The sequence below is a fragment of the Pholis gunnellus genome (assembly GCF_910591455.1).
Source record: "Pholis gunnellus genome assembly, chromosome: 6".
Classification (NCBI taxonomy): Eukaryota; Metazoa; Chordata; class Actinopteri; order Perciformes; family Pholidae; genus Pholis; species Pholis gunnellus.
In genome coordinates this window covers 1,914,827-1,941,428 of record NC_136532.1, presented here as the reverse complement: position 1 = coordinate 1,941,428, position 26,602 = coordinate 1,914,827, and the positions used below count along the sequence as shown (strand labels likewise).

The window sequence follows — 26,602 nt, the reverse complement described above, 5'->3', positions numbered from 1 at the left end:
AATTTAAAGCATAGATATAATCTAAAAGCAATGTATAAAAGAAAGTATCGTGAAAATCCACAGTACAAGGAACGCGTGAAAGCTGGTAACAAATTGAAGAGGCAAGAAAGTAAAAAGAATAGTGAGCAGTTTAATTTTGTTATGGAGCAGTTTTTGAGAAAAGTCGAAAATGGGCCACATTTTGTCTGTAGTGTCTGCAATAGATTGTTGTTTAGACATCAGGTGTTGCATTGTAAAAAAGAGGATTATGGTAAGCGTAAAGAAATAGGTTTAATAGCAAATAAATGTATTACAGATAACTATTTACATAGATGTGATAATGATTGTGAAGTACCGTGCAAATGGCAGGATATGGGTAGAGGGCAGCTTTGGATCTGTCACACCTGTCACTCTAAAATTAAAAGAGGTGTAATGCCACCTGAATGTGTACTGAACAATATGGCAGTACATCCAATTCCACCAGAACTGGCTTGTTTGAATAGCTTAGAACAGCATTTGATAGCTTTGCACATACCGTTTATGAAAATGTTAGCGTTACCTAAAGGAGGTCAAAACGGAGTACATGGACCGGTGACGTGTGTTCCAGCCAATATCGTTCAAACTAGTAATTTGCTTCCTCGTTCAGAAATGGAAGGGTCTCTGTTGCGTGTAAAATTGAAGCGTAAGTTAACATACAAAGGTCATTATGAGTATCAATTTATTGATACTATGCACATTAGGGAGGCATTGCAATATTTGAAAAATATAAATGTGCATTATAAAGATATAGAATTTAATGAAGATTGGCTGAATGAGTTCTGTATGGAAGAGGACGATGTTATAGAAAATGCCACTGATTCAAATCCCCAAAGTAATGCAACTTCTACAGATACTGCCACCGATTCAAATCCCCAAAATAATGCAACTTCTACAGATACTGCCACTGATTCAAATCCCCAAAGTAATGAAACATCTCCAGATACTGCTGAAGATGAGCAGTTACATGATAGGCAACAGCATTGCATGCATCAGGACACATGTCTGATGCCTGTCGATATTGGTCAGGAAGTGTTAGATCAATATGTTGATAGTACATTGAATCTGGCTCCAGCAGAAGGAAATAATCCTGTAAAACTACTATCAGATGTATGTAATGAAGCCAAGAGCTTTCCTGTATTGTTTCCACAGGGATGCAGTACTTACCTTGATGATAGGCAGCAGAGGTTAACATTATCCCGTTATTTAAACCTAAGACTTTTAAATGCAGATGGAAGGTTTGGTCAAAATGTAGAATACATCTTTTATGCACAGTATTTGTCAGAGGTGCAACAAGTAGTGTCGAGTGTTTCTATAGCATTACGTAAAGGGAAAGCAGGTTTTACATCTGAAAGACTTGATGGTGATGTACTGAAAGATCCGGAATCTTTAAAGAAGTTGTTGCAGTTTGATCAGGGGTTCCGTTTCCTTAAACCTATTAGAGGTACCCCAGCTTTTTGACAGGGAGTACAGCATGACCTCTTAGCTTGTGTGCGTCAGCTTGGTATCCCTACGTGGTTTTGTTCTTTTTCTTCTGCAGATTTGCGTTGGACAAACCTTCTCAATAGCATTTTAAAACTGGAAGGTAGAACACAGACTAGAAGAATTAGGATGGGCGGATCGGTGTGAACTGTTGTGCCGTAATCCTGTCACTGCGGCAAGGATGTTTGATTTTAGATGGCATTGTTTTTTGAGAGTAGTACTTATGTCTCCATCAGAGCCAATTGGAAAGATAGTTGACTATTTTTATCGTGTAGAATTTCAACAGCGCGGTTCGCCCCATGTGCATTGTCTATTCTGGATTGAGAATGCACCTCAAATTGATAAAAATACAGATGAAGAGGTAACTGAATTTATTGATAAATATGTCACATGTGAATTACCATCAGACGATGACCCCTTAAGGGACATTGTGACATCTGTACAAAAACATTCTAAAAGACATTCAAAAACGTGTAAGAAAAATAACACAGTTTGTCGGTTTAACTTTCCCAGGCCAGCATCCACTCGTACCTTTATATGTCATTGCGATGAGTGTGAAATGGAATGTACATGTAATTTGACACCGTGTGGATGTGAAGAGCAAGAACCGAGTGTAGCTGATAAAGTGAAGAAGAAGGAACGGGCAAGAGAGATTATGCACGCTATTAAAATGGCTCTGTCAGATGAGACTGCTAGTTTTGGTAGTGTGGAGCAATTGTTTGATAGTTTAGGGATAGATCAAACTCTCTTTGAGGCTGCATACAGATGTATTGGCAGAAAAACACATGTTGTATTAAAGAGAGAGATTGAGGAAGTATGGATTAATCAATATAGCAGTTCTTTGTTAAAATGCTGGAATGCCAACATGGACATTCAGTATGTAGAGAATCCATATGCTTGCGTTGTATATATTATTTCATACATTTCAAAGTCAGAAAAGGAGATGGGATTATTGTTAGGGAACGCACATAGAGAAGCATCCAAACAGGGCAATGTCGACGCAAAGGATGCAATGAAAAAATTAGGAACTGCTTACTTACACAACCGAGAGATTTGTGCTCAAGAGGCTGCGTATAGAGTGACAAATATGCACCTTAAGGAATGTTCACGGAAGGTTCAGTTTGTGACAACAGGGGACAATGTTGTGAAAATCAGTTTGCCTTTAAGTGTGTTAAAACAAAAGGCAAACTCAAATAGTCTTACCACAGAGGACATGTGGATGACTAGTTTTGCGGACCGTTATAGGAGTCGGCCAAATGACGCTGATTTTAATGATATGTGTATGGCAATGTTTGCATCACAATATCGCGTTTTGTCTAAAAGTCAAGAGTCAAAGAATAGCATTAAGATACAGAATAATTTAGGTTTCGTTGTAAAAAGAACGAGAACACAACCAGCAGTAGTGCGTTATGCTCAGTTTTCTAAGACAGAGTCCTGAAAATTTTTATCGTATCGTATCGTGTTGAGGAAGACTTGAAACCAGCAACTTGTGAATCATTTGAAGAGTTTTACATGACTGGTCATGTTAGATGGAATGATGGATCAAGACCGTCGGTGAAGTCAGTAGTTGACCAAAACAAAGGTTTGTTTGAAGTTGATGTAGAAGAATTGGCTAATGTGCAAGAGTCTGTTGAGAACCATGGCATTTTAGAAGATGCGTGGGCTGAACTGTGCCCAGAACAGGAATTGGAGCGTCTAGAATGCGAACAAGAGCGCAAAGAGACTGAAAAAGGAGATGACGAGCACATAGAAAGTATTCCTGATCTTTCAGTTAGTCATCAACAAGTTGGACATTTGGAGAACACTAATAACATTATGTGCAGAGGTGAAGGGTTACAATTAATTAGGTCACTAAATGAATCACAAATGTCTATATTTAATGAGGTAAGACAATGGTGTCTAAACAAGATAAGGGGAAAAAATCCAGATCCAATTCATGCTTTTATAACGGGTGGTGCAGGGACAGGAAAGAGTCATTTAATTCGAGCGCTACAATATGAAACAACAAGGTTACTGTCAACATTGTGTCGTCACCCAGACGAAATTATTGTATTGTTAACTGCTCCGACTGGCATTGCAGCATACAATTTACATTGTCCAACAATCCATTCAACATTTAGCATTGACATAGATACCAAATTACCATACACACCTTTAGGTGAGGAAAAAATAGTCTGCGTGCCCAATATAGTAATCTGCAAATTTTAATTGTTGATGAAATATCCATGGTCGATCATAAATTGATGGGATATATTCATGGCAGATTACGGCAAATCAAACAAAGTGGGAATTTTTCCCCATTCGGTAATGTAAGTGTAATTGCTGTCGGAGATTTTTTCCAGTTACCTCCAGTAAAAGGGAAGCCACTGTATGTTGACGACGTAGGCGTTAATCTGTGGAGTAGCGTATTTAGCGTTGTTGAATTAACGACTATTGTTAGGCAGAAAGATGCTGTGTTTGCAGGGCTATTAAATAGTTTGAGGACACGTTCAAAGGGAACTAAATTGCAGGCTAGTGACATAGATTTGTTGAAGAAATGTGAAACTGGTGAAGAGAATTCATCGCTCCACATTTTCCCCACAAATGCTCAAGTCAATTGTCATAATTTTGAGCAGTTAATGAAAACATGTCCCGAATATGTAGAAATTGATGCTCAGGATTATGGTCGCAATAGGTCAACAGGTCATTTGGAGTTAAAAGACGGCCATCACAGCAAAGTGCACAACACATGTTTAGCTGAGAAACTGGTTCTGGGGGTAAATTCGCATGTAATGTTAATTAAAAATGTGGATGTGCTGGATGGACTTGTTAACGGGGTCTGTGGCACAGTGACACATGTTGTTCATTCAGCAGGTAGTAAGTTTCCTAAAACTGTGTATGTTGAAATTGATGATGAGCAAGTTGGCTCACAGAGGAGGAAACAATCTGTATATGCCTTAAGCACTTTACAGACCTCTACGCCTATTGTTGCAGAAGAGGATAGGGTCGATAGCAAAGGTGGATTGCGTCAGCAATTTCCACTTAAATTGGCTTGGGCTTGTACAGTTCAAAAGGTACAAGGAATAACGGTTGATAAAGCTGTGGTGTCACTGAAGAAGATTTTTACTGCAGGACAGGCCTATGTAGCATTAAGCCGTGTTACAAATTTATCGGGGTTAATAATTCGTGACTTTAAAGATGAGGTAACCTACTGTAGAGATAACATTCAGCAGGCAATTCAGTGCATGCCACCTTTTCTCAGTGACACTAGGACAGTTCAGAAAGCAGGCACGCACAGTTTTACTGTGTTTTTGATGAATGTGCAAAGTTTGCCCCGCCATGTTGCAGATGTGATGATATGTACACAGCATTTGCAGCCTAACTGTATTGCTGTTACTGAAACCTGGCTCTCTCCTACTTACTCGTTGGACTCGGTCAACATTAATGGTTATTCATTTGATAGTTGTCCCAGAAGTTCATGTTACAGCAGCAACAACCCCACATTGGTTGCTTTGCAAGACCAACAACATGGTGGTGTTGGCATGTATAGTGCAGACAGTTTGACATACAACATTGTAAAAGTACCAGATGTAAATTTAGAATGTTTAGTGTACAACTGTGTGACGTACAACATGATGATAGCAGTAATTTACAGACCACGATCTTATCCCATGTCTTTGTTCAAAGAACACTTGGGTAAATTACTTGATTGTCTTGATCCATTAAGTGACACCATTGCTGTCATGGGAGATTTCAATGATGACATTTTGAAATCATCAACGATCTCCAAATTGATCACAGACAAAGGGTATGTTCAGCTTGTGACAGAACCCACAACAGAGAAAGGTACACAAATTGACCATGTGTATGTGAAAACCACACAGTATGATGTAGAAGCAGTAGTCTGTCCTACATATTTCAGTGATCATGAGGGGATACTGTGTTCTTTTGAATATAGTATTCCCTCTTCCATGTTTCAAAATGACATGGTATAGTACGTTTTGACTTGAAACAGCTGTAGGTTTAAGGTCTTCAGCTTTATTTGGCATCAGAGGTGGAGAGAGGGTTCATATCATCACATGTAGCAGCATGGAGTGGCAAAACTGTCCAAACAGCTTTTAAAAAGACTTTAGAGGTGTGTAGTTAAGATTTGAACGTAGTTAGGGTTTGCAGTTATATCAGAATGACGATGCAGTTTGTTTCTCCATGTGTATTTCCAAATGTAATGTTGTATTGTATTATGCATGTTGACAATAGAATATATTTTAAATATAGAGTATATTTTTGCATATTGTGTTCAGTTTTTTAAAAAAGAGAGAAAAACAGTAGGCTTTCGTTTCCTGCATTACAAGAGCATGTATAACTAAAAAATGTTTTGACAAGATTGATGTCAAAACATATGGCAATCATTGAAATAAATAAGTTATCCACATTTATGAAATAAAATATAGGCCAGTTATGATTTAATATCAATGCTCGACACTCATGCTTTTGCTAATGCAGGTTTTGCTTTACCATATCTTTCATGTAGTCTAAAAAAAGCAAAAGACACTGGTAATGGTACTCCTGGTTTACTGGGATGGGGTTCGATTCCCTGCAGTGTCCTGCAATTTTGTGGCATTGACATGAAAGCATTTTGTTCAATCAATTAATTGTCTGTAGCAGTTATCAGAAACTTCCAAAATAAAGTGTGGAACTTCTTGCATTCAGTAATATATAAGACTGTCTTTACACTGTCATATCAAAACTGTAAAAGTTCTCTTCTCTCTTCTGCTGTCAGTTGTCATTGCAGTATGATTGGATGCAACCGTCCTCCACCCCATCGAACTCCAGTCTCCATCATATCCAGTGCTCAGTCCTGCTCACATCCCATCATCGGATTTTCAGCAACTCCCTTCATCACCACAAGGAGTGTCTAGACTTGAGGGGGAATATTGTTGATGTAACCACAGCATCACAACAGCCTTCTAATATACTACGTCACGATCTAACGTCAAATGGCCAAACAGTTTTCAGAAATTATGTCATCATGCATGTGAAATAAATTATTGTTCAGTCAAATGTCTCTTGATTGATTTTATTGTTGTTATTGTGTCATACTGCGTGTAATTTAAGTTCAAAGATTTTTGGTAACAAAAAAGAAATGAGATTGATATGATAGGTTGATATGGAAGGGGCGGGGCTAAGTGGGCGTGGGGAAATCACACAACTGAGAAATAGGATATCGATGCAGAGTGCAATTGTGGCCCAATCCCAATGTCTCCCCTAAACCCTTAACCGTCAGGGACTGACCGAGGTGACGTGAAATGGTTGAGTGTGATGCTTGAAAAGGTGTAAATAGGAATGTGACAGTACTTTGCGGCAACATATACAGTTACCATGACAATGTAAACAAATATGATTTACAACTGTGGGTATTGATATATTTATATATTTATTTATATATATTTTTTACTCCCAAATCGGAACATGTTGAAGTCACAAGATGAGAGGTAATTTCAAATAATGTATTTACTTGTTTTATTCGAAAGAGCTTGAAAGACCAAATTAAGTATTTGAATAAAGAAATAAATATACTCTAATGTAATTGTGTTGTGTGTAATCTTTAAATCCTGAACACCCATATGCCGTTGACTTTGTTGACTCTTTTTTTTATGTCTCCATGCTTCCAAGTATGCGAGTGTGGGGATTGGGATTGGTTTGATATGTCACACAGATAATAGGAGAAATGGTTCCTTTGTTCAGAAAAGGGTGGGGCTTGGTTAAAGTGGTGGGATAACTCACAACAATGAAACAGAACGTCTCTGTAACAAAGAAAGATGCTGTCCAGAAGGGTAAGTGCCAAACGGTTAATGTGTTGTGTAAGGGTGCATGGCTGATTTGTACAGGGCAGGGGCATTCCTCATCCATGAAACGGGGTATCTGCTGAGTGGAATCACATGTCACACACAATATTAAACCAAGCAATCCATTTGTAATGAAAGGGGCTGTGGCTAAGTAATAGGGGGTGTGGAATTCATGTGTAAAAAAGACTTCACCGCTTCCTGTATCCGCTGTGTGGCGCTACAGAACACGCACGAACATGCATGATGTTGCTCTATATCAAGGATAAACCACATTGTTTAAAAGTCATGTAAATCAGACAATGTTTGTCACAAAACGCAGAGTATCTTTCGCCAGCAGGTGGCGCTGTGAGTTCTAGTGAAAATTAGCTTGTAGACATCCTCAGGCCATGAGTGTTATCAAGCATGTGAAGTTTGGGACCGTTTGGAACAACTCCAGTTGAGTTACATTAGTTTTTTGCATGGGGAATCACGTAAAGTAGCCGCCCGCTACGGCTAAGCCATTCCGTCAAAAGTAAAGCTTTTAATAATTTTTAATCACAATGGTCTTGAGATTGCACTGACAAAATTTGAAGTGGATCTGACAAAGTCCCTAGGAGGAGTTCGTTAAAGTATAGCGACTAGAAATAGGCCAAAATCAATCAAAAAATGACATACAAATCAAAATGGCCGACTTCCGGTACAGTTAAGAGCATGGTCTCAACAGCCTTATTTTTAAGTCTCTATGTGATACATGTTCTGACCAAGTTTCATACATGTACGTCAAGCGTAGCCCCGGGGCTGCTCTTTTGAACTGGCTAGGAGGAGTAAATAAAAGTATAAAATATGACATTTGCTTTTGCCAGTAGGTGGCGCTATGAGTTATTTAATTTATTTCAATTGTACTATGTTCAGGCTTGAAGTGGCATCATGCATAAGACGTTTTGTGCGGATTGGATGATGTACCTTGGAGATATAACAACTTGTTTTTTCATAAAAATGATGCAAGATGGCCGCCACGCCACGTCAAGGTTCTTCGACGAAAACTCTAGCTTTTAATAATTTTTAATCACAAAGGTCTTAAGAGCATCCTGAACAAATTTGAAGTCGATCGCATAAATTCTCTAGGAGTTCGTTAAAGTGTAGCGACTAGAAATAGGCCAAAATCTATCAAAAAATGACATAAAAATCTAAATGGCCGACTTCCGCTAGGTTTTAGAGCATGGTGCCAAGAGACTTATTTTTAAGTCTCTATGTGATACATGTTCTGACCAAGTTTCATACATGTTCGTCAAGCGTAGCCCTGGGGCTGCTCTTTTGAACTGGCTAGGAGGAGCAAGTAAAAGTATAAAATATGACATTTCCTTTCACCAGTAGGTGGCACTATGAGTTATTTTTTTTTTTTTCAATTGATTTATGTTCAGGCTTGAAGTGGCATCATGCTTAAGAAGTTTTGTGTGGATTGGATAATGTACCTTGGAGTTATAACAACTTGTTTTTTCATAAAAATGATGCAAAATGGCCGCCACGCCACGTCAAGGTTCTTCGACGAAAACTCTAGCTTTTAATAATTTTTAATCACAAAGTTCTGAAGAGCATCTTGAACAAATTTGAAGTCGATCGCATAAATTCTCTAGGAGGAGTTCGTTGAAGTACGAAGGCTGAAAAATGGAAAATGTGCCAAAAAACACAAATTTGCGGGTTTAATGTAGCGCCCCCTATTGGTTGAATGCAACAAAAATCTCAGGGTATGTTACGGTATGCGATGTGCACATATGCTGAAAGTTTCGTGAATTTTCGACAATGGGTTGAGAAGTTGTGTATTGATATTAACCCACGCCCTTAGGAAGTTCATTGGTCCATATCTTTTCAACGCAAGGAGATATCAAAAACCTTTTGATAAATCTGAGTGATCTACATCCACTTATGATCCACAGCAAATATGGAAGCAATCGGAGCTAGCATGTAGGAGGAGTTTGCAAAGATGTGTTTTACACTAAATTCAAGATGGCGGAAAATCTAAGTAGGCGGAGCTTAGGGTTCTGAGAGGCTTTTTTTTAGATCTAGCGGATTTGGACATGTGTGTTGAATTTCAAGTCAATCGGACAAACTGGCCGAGGGACGTCGCCGACCCGCCTTGTAGGGGGCGCTAGAGAGCCATTTTTTTACACACAAATATGCAACCTATATCAAACCCCAAGTTTCGCCAGACCTGACAAGTCTGCAAAATCTGGTGAGTTTTCATGCATGGCAAGTACCCCCAAAGCATAAAAATAAAAATCTCTAAGAAAAATACCCCGTACAATTTCAATAGGGTATTCGCTGGCCCGACGTTGTCGGTGGCTCGGGCCCTAACTACACGTAACCCTGCCAACAACAGTAACCCTGCCATCAACGCCAGAATGTAGCGAGGCCTTAAGGGGGGGGGGGGGGGGGGGATTAAAGAGAACCAACAACGCCACCTCTGTCCTTCGCTAGCCTCATCTGTCTTTCTAAAGTGAAACTGCATTTTGAAGCTCACATTCACACCTTCAAACAGAGCCCAAGTGGTTTGCTGAGTCAGCTTTTGTCGGCTTTCAGCATTAGTTTGAGTTACTGTAAAACAGGCCAGCTCGGAATTGTCGGTGAGGGTCGACACTCAAATCCATCCGAATGGACTTGTGTAAGACAGACCTGTTTCAAATCAGACATATGGCACATCAAATTAAAGCTTGCATTCTTGGCTTTCAAACAAGTATAGATCTGTCTATCCTAGTGTAGCGAGGCCTTAAGGGGGGGGGGAACAAAGGAACAAAGGAAAACAGCCAAAACATGCAAAACAGAAGAAAAACAAAACAAACAAAATGGAGGCACCAAAACAAGCAAAATGGAGGCGCAGCAAAACAGCAGCAGGTGAACCTACAAATAATAAACAGAGATTAAAAGGGCACACCATGCTGCAAAATAATACAAGTTAAAATTGTGACTATTTACCACCTCCAACATGGGGTAAGTAGTCAGATGGCAACAAGAGGAGGAATACATATAAAACTCACCACAGCAACAAGAGGGGACAAAAGGGAGTGAGGCCAGGACCACAGGTGCCTTTTAAATGCTGGCACTAATTGGGGGAGGAGCCTAGCCTGAGGGCTGCGTTCACAACCCTACACTTTCTGAGGAGCGTGCCCCACTACAATCTACCCTCTAGTTTTTGAATCGGTGTCCCGACGATTGGGACCTACTACCATGGACTGAATATGGCAGAAACGCTAGACACAGGTACCTTCACAGTTCGTAGCCCCCATTGACCTACTCTCGGCTGTCTGGGGTAGGTGATGGAGGCAAGGGAAAACTGAGATGGTGGCCTGTGTAGCTTGGTTGGTTCCAATAGCCTGCTGGAGTGAGTCTGGAACTTGGATGCCAGAGGCTGCATAATCCGATGCACTGAATGGGTGCTGCCGGGAAAGGGCATCTGCATTCTGATTACTGCGACCAGGCCTATACTTGATGGTGAAATCAAAGGCGGCAAGTTATGCAGCCCAACGCTGTTCCGTGGCACCCAGCTTGGCTGTGGATAGATGACTTAGAGGGTTATTGTCCGTATACACCACACATTTCTGCCCCAGGAGGTAATCTCTGAATTTTTTAGTCATGGCCCATTTGAGGCCCAGAAACTCCAATTTCATAGAGCTGTAGTTGCTCATGTCACGCTCTGTAGGCTTAAGGCCACGGCTCGCATAAGCTATGGGTCTAACCTTACCATCCTGTTCTTGTGAGAGCACAGCACCCAGTCCGCTGTAGCTGGTGTCAACCTCTAGGATGAATGGTAAGGTCAAGTTAGCATAGGCTAAGACTGGAGAAGCCATCAACCTACCCTTAAAACACTCCTCCGTCCATGCAGCAGGTAGAATTTTTCCTGATGATTTCCGTGATTTTGAGCCAGTCAGTTCAGCAACCAGGCAATGCAGTGGAGCAGCAAGCTTGGCAAACCCCTCAACAAAACGGCGGTAGTAGCTTGCAAATCCAAGGAAGGAACGCAACTCAGACCCATGGTTAGGTCGCTGCCACTTTGAGACCGCTTCTATCTTGCCAGGGTCTGTGGACACACCATCCCTGGATATGATGTGGCCCAAGTATCTTACCTCTGATCTGAAGAACGAGCACTTTTCCCACTTAGCTTTGAGGCCCTCCTGCTGCAATCGGCCCAGTACGGCATCCAGACGCTCCACATGCTGTGCTACGGTGGAAGAGAAAACAACAACATCATCCAAGTACAGTAACAACGACTGACAGTGCTGATCTCCAAAGATCCTCTCCATTAATCTCTAGAAAGTACTTGGGGCATTGCACAACCCAAATGGCATCCGGTTCCAGTCAAACAGCCTAAAGGGGGTGCAGAATGCAGTCTTCATTTTGTCCTTTTCTAGGACTGGTACTTGGTTGTACCCAGCAGCCAGATCCAGAGTCGAGAACCAGCAAGCCCCTGACAAGGTGTCAAGAGACTCTTCAATACGGGGCAATGGGAATGCATCTTTGCTGGTCTTGCTGTTCAGGAGCCGATAGTCCACACACAGACGAAGGCTGCCATCCTTCTTCTTTACCAGCACAATGGAAGAGGCAAAAGGGCTACTACTTTCTCTGATAACCTGTGCCTGAAGAAGCTGGTGGATGTGAGTCTTTGCTGCCTCATACTCTGACGGACGAATGCGCCGATATCTCTGACGTACAGGTACCTCATCCACTAAAGGAATTTCATGGGAAATGAGATTAGTGCAACCTATGTCTCCTTCATGGGCAGAAAAGACACCACTGTACTTCTGCAGTAAAGACCTGACCTGACAATGCTCCGGCTCGTTGAGTGCCGTTAGATCAGCTGGCGCAATTTTGTCCTGCACCGTGCTGGTTACAGTCTGGGAGGAAACTGTGGCTGATATCTCCCCCACTTCGAGACCTGCGGGTAAACTCACCAGGTGGGCATGACTCAAGGTGCCCAAAACAGTGCGAGGGTACAGTAAAATATCTTCGGTCCCTAGATTTACAATGGGGATATAAACAGTACCTCTTATCACACGGACTAGCGCTGGGGATGCTAGTAAACCTGCGGGTAAACCGTTGGTAAGGGGCTCAAACAAAACATCATCTGCCAGGTGATGTTGGGAGCATGTGGCTGCCACCAGTTTCATTGCACCCCCTCCCTTCACTTTTACACGACCTGAGCGATCAGGAGGGGCGTTAGCCTGGATCTGGTGACACTGTTGGAGAGCTTGCTGAATTAGGGTTGGAGCCTGCAACACAGAGGGTAAGTTAAAAAGAGCCGGACCATGCTGTACAAACAACTCCCAATAACATTCCTTGATGATATTCATCCCTAGTACACCAGGAACTGCAGGCATATTGTGTGAGGGATCCCTAACCACCAACACTCCCCTATTTGCAATAACTTCATCACAAAGCTGCACATCCAACTCAAATTAGCCTACATACGGTATCGCTAGCCCATTAGCAGCCCTTAACGGTGTCCCTAGAACTCAGTTAAAGCCTCACATGAAAACTGTCATTTGTAGGAGGTGCCAACAGCCTGGTCACTTTGCAAGAGAGTGTAAAGGAGAATATGTTGCTGCTTTGCCCCAGCCAGCCACTGTAGCAGTACACACCAACTCTAATGATCAGCACTCTCCTCCGAACCAGGGAAACTTTCGCCCTCTGAACTGTTGAGCCAAAGTTCAGGTGGGGGCTCCCCCGGCTCAGAGTCTGCAGTAGATGATCCTCAAAATCTGGTGTCCGCTTGCCCAACCATTACTGTGTTGATGGGTGGCCTTTGGGTTCCATGCCTCGTTGACACCGGGTCAATGGTTTCAACCATAACGGAGAGTTACTTTGTACAGCATTTTGTACCTTGGGGCACAGAAAATCTTCGCTCTTGCAACTGGTTGAGGCTAAGTGCTGCAAGACTTCTGGTAAGCTGATTCAACTGATCTTGCTGATTCCTCAGAATTTCCTTTAGTTCGCCTAGCTCAGAGCTAACAGAGGAGTTACCTGCCTTGCCATAACCGGGATGGTCTCCCTGAACAGAATGCTGAAAACCAAATGCCACAGGGACAGAGTTGCTTCTGCTCCTCCCACATCCTGGTATCCCCTCTTGTTCCCACCTAATGGCCTCACCACGGACAAGGATCAAGGTGGCAGTGGGTTGACCCGACAAACTGCTTGAGTTCTCTGCGTAGGTAACAATCAGACACATGTTCGACAAACTGATCTCTGAGTAACACGTCCTTGTTCAGTAACCCATCTGGGGCCCTTTTTACAACCTTATCCATGAGACACATGAGTGCGTGAGAAAATTCTTGTAGTGTTTCCCCCTCTTGTTGCTTTCTGGAAAAGAATTCTTCCTGCAAAGACACATATGACCTAGTACACCCATACAATTCCTGCAGTATAGCCAGAATCTGTTCAGGATCTTCCCTTTCCTCCTGAGACCGGTACTTAACCTCTTCCCTTGCCTCTCCCTCTAAATGATCATATAAGAAAAGTGCTTGTTCAGCTGGGGACAGATGCCGAGCACGTATACAAGACTGGACCTCTTTGACCCACTCAACAATGCTTAGACCCATCCTACCCTAAACATGGGGCACTTCCTGTCTCTGGGGAGATATATCAGTCTGTTAAAAGACGTTTCAGGCTGAGGAGTGGATTTTGTGAAAGTGAACATAGTTTCAAAGATTTTCTTCATTAGAGTGCCTCAGGACAGTTGATTTAACAGTTTCATGTCATTTTCATGAATACCTGATGCTTTCATCACTTTACTGGCAAAATAAGCATTTTCACTTTTTATGCTCTTAAAAGTCGTTTCAGGCTGGGAAGAGGCCAAAAGTGGATTTCGTGAAAGAAAGCATAGTGTACTTGATTTTCTTCAATAAAGTGTCTCAGGACAGTTGATTTAACAGTTTCATGTCAATTTCATGAATACCTCATGCTTTCATCACTTTACTGGCAAAATATGCATTTTCAGATTTAACAGTTTCATGATGTTTTCATTAGATCTTGATGTTACACACCTTTACTCGGTTAGGGTACATTCTCAGCCTTTTATGGTCTTAAAAGACGTTTCAGGCTGAGAAGAGGCCAAAAGTGGATTTTGTGAAAGAAAGCATAGTGTACTTGATTTTCTTCAATAAAGTGCCTCAGGAGAGTTGATTTAACAGTTTCATGTCATTTTCTTGAATACCGCTTACGCTGTCACGCATTTTTTCAGATACAAATCACTCTGCATTTATTTGTACTACGAGACACATATTTAAAGATAACTCTGCATTTAATTCTGCCGTTTCAGGAATTACATAACTAATATTTGCTTGTGAATTCTTATTAGACCACCATATATTTTGCTCCATGTGTTCTTCATGAACACAACTATACGTTCAGACAGCAAATTAATGTGGGATCTTGTTTTTGCAGCAGAGGACCAAACCATACCGTTCCCTAGGTGAGAAAGAACAAGTACCTGTGTCACCTGAATCCTAACTGATGAAATTACATAGGGAGATGCTCAATCCCCTGCAGTTGTTCATACACTTACAGTAAATATTTGCACATATGGTATAAAGTATAAACTTAGTATGAACACCATTTGAACACCATTGAGCCAACATAGATCATTACACATTTTATTAAAAAAAAATAACATAACAGTTTTAATACAGAACATGCATTAGATCTTTGTTAATCAATTGTTTTTTATCAAAAAAGGCTTAATTTAGTTGAAATGTACTTTCACTCATGATGGATTTGATGCAGTTCAACTATGGTAAACCCTTTATTTTAACAAATTATAGGTCTATCATATTTGGTATGCAACAAACAAAAACTCACATGTCATTTTATAAACTCCACATTTGAAGATATTTTAAAAAACAGTCCAAAAAGCATTTTTTGACAGTTTGTTCTGCTTTATTAGTTCCTATTGCACACTGAGGAACCTCCTCTTCTTGGCTGTGTGTGTGTATGCATGGTGACGCCACTCCACATCCGCGGTGCTCTCATTCTCCAGGGTGCCGAGTTTGATCATATACACTGAGCCAAAGGACAGATATTAACATTCTACACATCCCAGAAGAAAAGTGGTACAGAACAGAGGAATACTATTTAATGAGAACAAGAGCCTTCAGTACGAAGCGGGATCAACATACCCACAATTTATTTTGGTTATCTGGCTCAAATAACCCTAACAACCACGACCCCACGAAGCTGGTTATCAACTCGGTAAATCAACCCAGGCTCAAACTGTCTGTGAGCGTGTTCACATAAAAAAAAAAAACATGGACAAGTCTGCTGTCAGCAGAGCGGTATGTTTTACAAAAGAGGAGAAAACTATAATATTAGACTAATACGAAGAAGTTAAACACATAATTCAGGCTGAAAGTAACAGTTTAAACTGACTGAGACAGGAAGGACAGCTGGCAAGAAATCGCTGATTTATAATATCAGTGCTTCATAGGGAAGGATAGATCCGAATATACTAACACGTGTATTGCTTTATATTTGTAGCTTAAATGTATTCTTATGGTGTATGAGAACAGTTTCGCCTTATTCTTTCAGCTGTAACCCCGGTGAGAAAAACACTTAGAGGCAAATAAAAAATAAATGTAAAAACATAATTCAAAGAGGTAAAAATGTTTTCCTCCATAATTTATAATCTCACACAGCGTACATAAAAGTAACTGAAGCAAAGTAACACAAGGCAACACATCCAGTCTGTGACTAAGACACGACTCCAACACAGCTCAAGAAGCTGACACACATAAGTGAATATATGATATGAAAATATGACAAGGAATATGTACCGATTCTTCCCCCCCCCCCCCAAGTTCGTTTCACACCGCCGGGGTTGCAGCTTAAAGAATAAGGCTAAAATGTAGTCACACCCCATAAGAATACATCTGCAACATATTCATTTAATATAATACAATAGACACATGTAATTAGATTCAGATCTATCGTGCTCTAGATGAAGCAGTGAAATTATAACTTAATTTACACATTAATGAAGCTGTCATTTCAACTGTGTTGCTTTTAGTTTGGATTATGATTTAAACTTTTGTATTGTGTAATATTATCTAAAGATCCACGGGCCGAGCTTTGACTGGTCAGTAGAAGGTGCTTTTCAGTGGATCACTTATTTCAAACATAATATACTCTATAAACAAAGTTGGGTGAAAAATCTTGTCGTCAAAGATTCACTCACGCAGTTTCTTTAGAAATGTATTTCTCTCGTAATTCCTCTCTCGTTTAATTTCCTCATGAGTAATACGTTTTCAGTTTTAGCTCGTGCTGCAGAGATGTTTAACAACACTGATATTTTTACACAACATTCACAGCCCTCTCAGCCGTTTGAATTCTGGACTGGGTTTAGCCTAGCTCAGACTCAAGGCTCTGTTGAGACCGACATTAGCACTGCGAGAAAAAAGCTTTTCTTTTTTAGAGTTTTGTTATACGAGAACAAAACAAAGACTTTGTTAAAGGGATACCGTATATTTAGTCATTTAAATATCTGGTCCAAGTTATGAACCCAGTGGGACGTTTCACGAGTAGTAAATACACGTAGCAGCGCTCTCTGGGGACAGACCACACGATGAAATGCCATCAGTTTCTATGCTCCTTTTAACCATGCAAAGCTGGTACATGTTGTATTTGGATAAGTTACTACACTGTTTACCCCCGGCTTCCAGTCTTAGTGCTAAGCTAGGCTAATATATAAATATAGAAGATGAAAAATCTCTTAACATCTATTCATACTTACGTTTCATCTCAAACCTGGGTCCCACTTCTGTCAGCTCGATGTTCTTGTGGTCCGTTTTCTTGTAGGTGTGATGCCTGTAATAGATCAAAATAAAGAAGACGCGTTACTCATATCACTGTTCACCGCAAAGTCTTTATGGCATTTACACCGAGGCAGCCGCTTCACAATGACCTGAAAGAGATGAAGTCCTCCTGGTTGGCGAATGTAATGACACGCCTACTGTCCTCCTTCGGCACTGGAAACAGATACTTGAGGATATTTGAAACCTGCGTGAGCAAAATTATCAATTAGTTGTATCCAAAAAACAAAAAGGTGACAGAGAATATCAACAGCACGTGCACAAAGCACAGTCCGGCACTCACTCACCCTACTGCCGAGTCGTGAGGAGAAGTTGTGAAAGATGAGGTGGGGGTAGGCCTCCGACATGGTGCCTATGTCTGGGACATCGTGCCTCATCACCACGTTGTACAGCGTGAAATAAGCCGTGGGTCCGAACGGCAAGTGGCACACCACCAGGCCGTCTGAAAATATACAGGCACCAAAATAAATAAATCAGACTACTAGGCTCCGTACTACTACTACTCCGTTTAAAATCGCATGCAATCTTGTTTTCCTTTTAATACTCAGATAAATTTAGAAGAAATAGGCGACTTTTGGGTTGGTTGTCATTAAATTTAGTGCCAACACACAACATGCTATTACGGTGTTAAGCGGATGTGTTTCCCATGATCGCCATTTGTAATCAGTCTGTTAGAAGGCTACAACTGAGGTTGAGGGTAATTCAATTATAGTTCATCCTTTGGGGAGTATGAATGGCCTAAAATGATTCCATGGCAGCCCAAAGACTCACTTTGGTGTTTCGCTTCCCTCGCTCTCATAGAAACTCTCCTGGGCGAGTGTGTGTGTGACGTATGAGGCTTGTGACAAGCAACCACCCAGTGAACATCACAGGCAATTTCCCATTCATTAATAAAGCAGTCAGGCTGTAAACAATACAAATAAATATATAAATAACTATTAAATAATAAATGAAATGAATGATGATGAAGAGACTGCCTGTTAAATTTTTTAACTGTGAATAATTAGTCAAACTTCATAATAAATAAAACATTTCAAATGACCAATCTGACTTCAAACTATAGTTCACCACCTCAAAGTGTTGCTCAGAGAGTACCAGGATATTCTGATGTGGAATTTCAAAATGAAAGCACCTCTAACATGTGCTCCCTCGAAATTCAGATTAGTTTTACTAGAATGATCACGCTGGTATGATCATAAGCATCAGAGGGTTCAATTAAACAGTGAAATTATTTTAGAATTTTTTTTTAAATACGAAGCTATGTATCATATTTACGGTAAAGTATAAAAACTTTGTGACATTATCTGTAGGCCATATCGCCAAGCCATACTCCACAGTGCCAGAAATGTGTCTAGACTTTGAGATGCCACAGTCCATTAGACTTCACGAAAAGAGAGCTAAATGTTTTTCCTGAAGAATTATTACTAATCTTTGTTTTCCAAGATGGAGCTCTTTTATCAGCATTGACAACTAGTTGAAATGATTTGCAGCTGAAAGCAGCTGCTTCTTTCACTTGTGCAATGGGACTTTTTCAGTATACTTGAACACACTACATAACCAAAACCTGCTTAGAATGAGTGTGTAGTAGAAAACTGGGAGAGAACTTTAGCTTCGTTAGCGGCTGCTTCCTGTGGTTTCAGCAGGACGTATAATCGCTGCTACACAAACGGAGCGCAGAGCCATGGGGACCAATTTAATGTGAGAAATATGAAAAAACAAACAATAATTAAAGCTGCGAGCAGCGATGAACGGGCCCTCGCATCCTCCCGCACGTCGGGACTGCGCGGCTGAGAACGTCCGCGACCGAAGTGTAAGCCACATTGTGTAAAAGTCATGTACTGTAAATCGGATGCTGTTTGTCAGAAAATGCAGATTTCCTTTGGCCTGGTGGCGCTGTGAGTATTAGTAAATATTAGCTTGTAAACATCCTCAGGCCATGAGTGTCATCAAGCATGGGAAGTTTGGTACCGTTTGGAACAAGTCCAGCTGAGTTACATCAGCATTTTTGATGGAGAATCACGTAAAGTAGCTGCCCACTACGGCTAAGCCATTTGATCAAACATAAAGCTTTTGATAACTTTAACGGTGTTAAGATTGTACTGACACAATTTGAAGAGGATCAGACAAAGTACCTAGGAGGAGTTCATTAAAGTATATCGCCTATAAATTGTCCAAAATCAATGGAAAATTCACACATAAATCAAAATGGCAGACTCCCGGTATGGTTTAGAGCAGTGGTCCCCAAACTACGGCACGCGGGCCGGATGCGGCCCGCCTCCACATTTGGTCCGGCCCCCTGAACAATACCAGAGACGCATTATGATTTTTTTTCAGTCTGCACAATTAATCGAATTTTAATCGCGATCACGATTTGGGCTGCCACGATTAAATGAGCATGATCGTCTGCGATATTAACGTTTAAAATACGTGCTCTGCTACATATCAAATCAAACGCTTCCTGAATCAGCCAACCACCAGGGGGCGAACGAGATGAGAGCTGTCATGCGCGCACCCTGTAGAAGTAGAAGAGTAGAAGAAGTAGAAGAGCAGAGAGACGGGAGCTTGAAGGACGAGTACTTGTGCTTAATTTATTTACACGCCGGCATGTCATGTCTGTCACTACATGGTCGCGCGTTTTCAATTCCCCTGCTCTCCGTTTCGCGCACGGCGGTGTTCCGCCCCGATCCGCGCGCACAATGCAACAGTAGCTCACCTGCGAGTAGCACGCACGTAGCACCCCGCACCCCCCCCCCCCCCCCCATAATCGGGCCCTAGGTCAAACGATATGTTCAGTGATGTGGCCCTCACAGGAAAAAGTTTGGGGACCCCTGGTTTAGAGCCTGGTCCTAAGAGACTTTTTTTAAAGGCTTTAAGGGATACATGTGTCTTCCAAATTTCATACATGTAGGTGAAACGTAGCGATGGGGCTGCTCTTTTGAAAATTTGTAGGGGGCACTATGGAGGCAATTCAAAATGGCCAAGCCAAAATCACATATAAAATATGTCTTCCCATGACATATGACACACGTACAAAGTTTCATGAGTTTTTGATCATCCCATGCCACTGAACCATCAGCTTCTTTTTCATGGTGAATGATGCATTGCCACGGCAACAGCATTCAACAAAAACTCACAATATTCATGATGAAGCATCTTCAATGTCATAAGGCTTTCCTTACTAAATATAAAACTGATCTGGTCAACTGGCTAGGAGGAGTACATAAAAGTATAAAATGTGACATTTCGTTTTTCCAGTAGGTGAGTTATTGAAAATGTTGGCATTGATATATGCTCAGACTTGAAGTAGCATCATGCATAAGTAATTTTCTGGAGACTAAATAATGTACCTTGGAGTTTATTACTAACTTTAGTGTTCATGCCAAATGAGGCAAAATGGCCACCACGCCATGTCAAGGTTCTTCCATGAAAACTCACAAATTTAATAACTTTTCATCACAAAGGTCTGAAAAGCATCCTAACCAAATTTGAGGTTGATCCCATTAATTATGTAGGAGGAGTTTGTTAAAGTACAAAGGCTGAAAACTGCGTAAAGTGACAAAAAAGCACAACATGGCGGGTTTACTGTAGCGCCCCCTAGTGGTTGAATGACGTTGTCAGTTGCTCGGGCCCTAATAAAAGACTGATGTAAAACACAGGCGTACCTGGCTGTCCTCTGGTTTCATGCACGATGACGAGGTCTGTGACGTTGTTGGCTTTACAGGCTCTCACCAGCGCGTTGATTTCGTGGTTTCCTCTGTTCATGCGCTGGGCTCCAGGGAACATCAGCTTTACCTCCTGTAACCCCACACACACACACACATTGATCTCCGATCTCTTTGGTTGCTCTCGGCTGTCAAGTTTGTGATGAAGAAAAGACAGTTGAAGAGGAAGTTGTTTGTAAGTCTGCTCTTTACTCCAACACGTCTCTCAAGTGTCTCTGTTGTTCAGTAGTTTGTGCTTTTTTTTTTCTTCCAGTGTTTCCCCTAGGTTTACAGCTTTGGGGGAGGGGGGAAGACTTAAAGGAATCATGGTGTTGACTGGCAGGGAGACTCTATAAATGGCCCGTTTATGCTGTCTACATATTCGACAGAACATTCCTAAAACCAAAAAGAAAACTGAAATAATCCCCTATTCATTCTCTATGTACTGTATTTTATCTATCCATCTAATCTGTCTATTTATTTATTAAAAACGCAGATATTGTTGTCTGCTCTTCAGCTGGTTGACGCAACATATTTTCCGACGCGCTCTCTGCCCGCTAGTGGGAGTGTGCTCACCTGTGTGTGCATGCACGTGTCTGTGTGCGCGCATCGGGGCGGAACTCCACCGTGCGCGATAGAGAGCAGAGGAGAATTGTAAACGCGCAACCATGTAGAGACAGAAATGATGCCGTCTATAAATAAGATAAATAACATAAGACTGTTTAGTTTGTTGAATAAAAGAACAAGGTGTAGACCTGTTCTATAGGAAAGGTAACTTTAATGACTTCTGATGTGATCTGGCGCTATATAGAAAATAAAATTTAACAAAATTAACTCGATCTTCAAGGGGGGGGCAGAGGGTGCCGTTGGGGGGGCGGGGCAGTTGTTAAACTACAATTCATCAAGACCTTTTGATGTTTTTTGATTCTCCTACACCGAGGCATGAGAGAAAAACAAATTTTCCTTCAAGAATTACAGATAAGAGGAGGTGAGTGATTTACAAATGGTCATTTTGTGGCTGAAGTATTCCATTGCTGATTATAAGCAGCCTTAAACTGGCCAAACATGTTAATGTAGGACTTTTCCCCCCAATGCATGCTGGGATATGCTTTAGTTCATCTAAGGCTCCAAACAAGAATATGTTAGCCTTGTTGTTGGATTGAAAATATTTTATCATTTATTATATTATTAATCATTATATTATCCATTTAATTACCATTTTTGGTCTGTCAATAAATAAATAAAATATTTTAAAAATCTGGAGCAAATGGAACAACACTGCATTTTAAGATTTGTCATTTACAGATGATAAAGTAACTTGTAATTTGGTAATTTTGTTTTTAGAAACGGCTCAATTTAACCACAATAGGCATTCATTTATTATCTTTTTATTACTGGATACTTTAATTTCCAGTTTGCAGTGGACAGTGTTCAGATGGCATATTGTGCTCTATTTTTTACAGACATGCTAGCAATTAATTGGTACTGTTCTAATTTATTTATAATTAGTTAAAAAAGAAACAGATCTTTTTTTTTTTACATGTGCGGTAATGTAGTAGTATATCCTATAGGTCCATCTGCTGTCCTGACTGAGCCATTAATTGCAGACAAACCGGTCTTACCTTGGAAAACATTTTGAGTCTGGAGCTGGGGTCTCTGGATGTGGTGACCATGACTTTAGGATCTTCAACTCCTGCCCATTTATACTCATCGTCCATGTGGGAGCTGACACCTGCGCGGACAAGACCCAAAAAATCAATATGAACGAACACATTGTTGCAAAAAACAGAAATGGGATGATATCAGACAGGATGCTGTTCATAATAAGAAATAATAACACCCGCCTTCGGCCCCTTCATCATCGTACTCCAGTAGCTTCTGCAGCTGCAGAGCATCTTTGCGTACCTCGGTTGGAAGGAGGCGATTTTCTGCAGAGGGGAAAAAAGAACAGCTTGTGTTGACACCAGGATGGTTTACGCTGCCGACCAGCCTTCGTACCAAAACACAGCAGGATGAAAAATGATAACGTCGTCCCACCTTCAAGCGCGCCCTTCAGCTTCTGTTTCTTCTCCTCAATTGTTCGGAGCCGGTCCTCTTGTGCCTTTCTGTACAGGTACTCTCGTCTCAGTCTCACCTCCCGACGAAGCTGCAATGACAACATCACACCAGATCAACTCAAGCAAAGAGATGCAGGTGTTACGTCCCTACTGGTTTTTGAACCTACTGGTTTCCTTCTGTGCGTGTGTTGAGTTCGCTTAAAAGCTGCAGCTGTTTTCTGCCTCTGTCGCCTGATTCGTCACACATTCACAAACATATTGCTGGAGATCTATATACCACATCTTATATCAATTGCAGGGATTACAATTGTATAAGTGAGCACTACATCACAGCCACGTATGAAGAAATACATTAAAGAAAATACATTTATGGAAAGATCGCAACAACCTGGATTCGAACCCTGTCCAGCAAAATAGTAAAACTCCCTAAGGTAGTACGCACTCCACCACTTGTGCTTAATAGTAAATTCATTAATTTATTTATTAAGTCACACCTCGTCAGTGCCCAGGAATTGTTTTGGTTTAGAGTGAACTGAAACAACTGTTTACCTGGGGGCGTATCTTCGAACTCTTCCAAACCTTTTTATCAACGCTTTTTCGCGAGGCAGAAAACAGCAGCTGCTTTTAAGCGGACTCAACACACGCACGGAAGGGAAACCAATAGGTTCAAAAACCAGTAGGGACGTAACACAGGCTCTTAATACGCTGATGTCGTTCGGACAGGGAAAGGTGAGCTTGGTTCAGAAACTATGGCGTTTGTGTGACAGAGCGAAATCAATCTAATCAGTCTTTTCACTACGACACCGTGGTTAGAGGTTATCGAAAAACCTTATAAAAAAAGTTTTTTTTAAAACGCAGTTCTGGGTGTCTTCTTTGTACAAGACTCAAAAATGAGCTATTTTCGTACTAACTATGCAACTTATAAATACACGATACAAAGTCGATTTGTCGAACTTCAACAGCCTTTATCAAGATGTAGACCAGAACTGTGATGTTTACATTCAATGGCGATATCACGCGCACATGAATGACCAGTAACGTCACATTAATACATAGCTGCACTGCTAATGAAACATTTCATACCAAGCTATTAAAACTCTACATGCTAATAAATATCATTATTTTAGTCATTTTTAGACTTACCATGGTGTTTCTTTGAAGAGGAACCAGGTAGCAGGCGAGGAGTACTCACGTGGAGGTAGAAGGACATGCGTACAAGAGCTTCCTTCGTTGGCTGACAGGAGGAGCCAACCAAATCGCTCGATACTGACTTCTTCTTTTGTTTTTCCTGGCGGTTGGCAAACAGCTTTCGGTTGCATTACCGCCGCCCACTTATCTGGAGGGTGGACTAAGGACCTACCCTCTCTCTCATCCGACAACAACAAAAAAACTAAATAATAAAACAAACAAAAAGAAACGAATGAAACAAACAAACACAAAAATATTAGTAATATTATTCTTGAAGCGGTTTCCTCGCTTTTAGTCTATTATTTAAAACTTCTCTCGCTGAATCATGCTCCTGACAAAACAATGAAACTTCTTCAAAAAATTCACACTTTTCCATTATCACTTATCCTTCGAAACCAGTTTCTTACTTGATACTGTATTCATATTCATTCATTGTTGTATTTATATATTTACTGATGCTTGTTGTTATTGCACTATCCTTTTTGCTGCTATTTAAAACTGCAAATTCCCCCACTGTGAGACAAAGTCAGGAATCGCTTCTCTTCCTCTTCACTCTATATCCAATTTGAGCATAACCACTTTCTGTGGTCAGATTATGCTTATTTTTATTATTATTTCTGGGGGGGGGGGGATATTGCTTTTGGCAAGTAGGTACATGTAAAACCTTCACCGAGAACTTCAATCTAGATGTTCCCTTACAGAGTTAAACAACTTGATGCGTACTGTAACTGCTTTATTTGGTATCAATAGCTGAAATAGATGTTAGAGGCTGTACGACTGCCTGGAATTCGTAATAAAATGTACTGATATTGTAATAAAGCCATTGGGCATATCAGGGGTACAGCTGAAGTATCCACATCATTTTAAATCATACATTTGTTTGATTTCAATTTAAAGCATAATACATGTGCAGATTATCCATCTCAATGAGGTAAATGCATAGTGTCAAAGACCTCATTACACAGTGAAACAAATCAGTATAGGGAATAAGGGAATAAATTGAGACAATTGTGAAGGTGGTGAAATTTCTTCTAATGGGTTGGCTACTTTTGTATTGTATTGGTAGGTTATGCAGTTTACCAGCTCTTTTATTTACCACTATTGGTACTGTGTGCAGGTGCCTGTGAGCTAATGTATTGGCAGAAAGTGACATGTCCCTGAGCTAAAGCATGAGAGCCTGCTGAGGGTTTGGTGTAGGCAGAGCTCCACCAACTTTAGCCGAGCAGTGGAGAGGGATAACCCCATCATAAAGCTGGCCGAGGGCTACTTTCACAGCTGTAAGTAGAGCTTCAATGGCCATCAATCTTGGCAAGGTACCTATCTTTAGAGCCGCATTAATCATTAAAAAATATATTAACATTGGATCAAATGAACAATTTGAAAGGTGATGGTCGTAGTGATTAACTACAGAAATGATCACCAGCTCTGCAGTCGGATCATTGTCTCTGTTTTGTCTGGCCCTCAACCGAGCTCCCATCAACCTCATTTACAGCCACCAAAGCGCTGATAAACCAGCTGTTCAATACCTGCTCAGCTGCAAACAGCAGACGGACACAGTCAGAGACTATACCTGGAGAACACAGCGGAGCATTAAGCAGCTAAAGATAAGGGTATTTCCCTCAGGAGCTGGTGGAGACCAAAAACAGAGCTCAAAGAGACGTCAATATCTCTGACCACCTAGATACTCAAGGTGGTCAGAAACACAATTCTTAACAAATGCTAATGCTGCTCTATGTCTGGTGGATGAGTGAACATATTCGCTAACACAACGACCAGAACACCGAAGGCGATTCACATGAGAGCAATTCATCAATTCGGTGGACATTTACAAAAAAAAACAGTATAATAGGAAAGTATATAAATATGCTGGTTCAAACATTTAGCATGCAATTACTGTAAACAAACCTTTTAACCCCTAAGCCTATTTTGAGGCCTCTGCTCGAAAATTTCATACCCATACTTAAAGGGGCTTATCTCTCTAACTACAAGGTCTATTTGAATAATTTCAATGGAATAATAACACTAACACTTGTGAGATTTGTTCATATCAGTGTATATGTTACTGGTAAATGCTGAATGAATATAGCACACAGCTCAAATTGAAAATGTTCAGGTTCGCCTGAAAGAAAAAAGCACTTTTATTGATGCTATTGATTTGAAATGATGCAGACGAAGGCCTAAACTCTCCCAAATCATAGCACAACATGTCAGCAGTCCTTTTAAAAAAAGAATTGGCTTTGATAAAGTGAAGCAGGCCAGAGATATCAATGTTTTTGTACAGGTCAGCCGACGTCAATTCTGAATTTGGAAGCAGCATTTTCAGCCGTTTTATTGTAATTTTATATACTATATAACTGTATATTTCACTTCTTTTATCACGAATAGTGTTCAATCTATCTAATACAGCAGTTTGGCATCATTTTGAGAGCCTGGGCCCTATAATAACCTGTAAAACATGGCTAATTTTCATTTGAATTTCAGTTTTACAGAATGCAATTGAACCG

General features: G+C 40.8%; 1 protein-coding gene across 1 annotated transcript; it reads right to left on the bottom strand.

Moving 5' to 3' along the window:
* Positions 1-14,931: 14,931 nt before the first annotated feature.
* On the bottom strand, positions 14,932-24,118 carry imp4 (IMP U3 small nucleolar ribonucleoprotein 4). The gene is made up of 9 exons (XM_079160588.1): positions 24,054-24,118; positions 22,891-22,999; positions 22,698-22,781; positions 22,476-22,585; positions 20,815-20,947; positions 17,440-17,594; positions 17,245-17,339; positions 17,074-17,147; positions 14,932-15,347 (listed from the first exon to the last, which is right to left on the bottom strand). The coding sequence occupies exons 1-9, from the start codon at positions 24,054-24,056 to the stop codon at positions 15,235-15,237; spliced, it is 876 nt and encodes a 291-aa protein (XP_079016714.1). The 5' UTR covers positions 24,057-24,118; the 3' UTR covers positions 14,932-15,234.
* Positions 24,119-26,602: the final 2,484 nt, after the last annotated feature.

Bases quoted from the DNA above. Each gene is read 5' to 3' on its own strand.
- imp4 (XM_079160588.1), bottom strand. The intron at 20,948-22,475 runs GTAAGACCGGTT...GTGGGGTTACAG, and splicing joins GACTCAAAATGTTTTCCAAG to GAGGTAAAGCTGATGTTCCC. The intron at 15,348-17,073 runs GTAAGTATGAAT...CCTTTGGCTCAG, and splicing joins ACCCAGGTTTGAGATGAAAC to TGTATATGATCAAACTCGGC.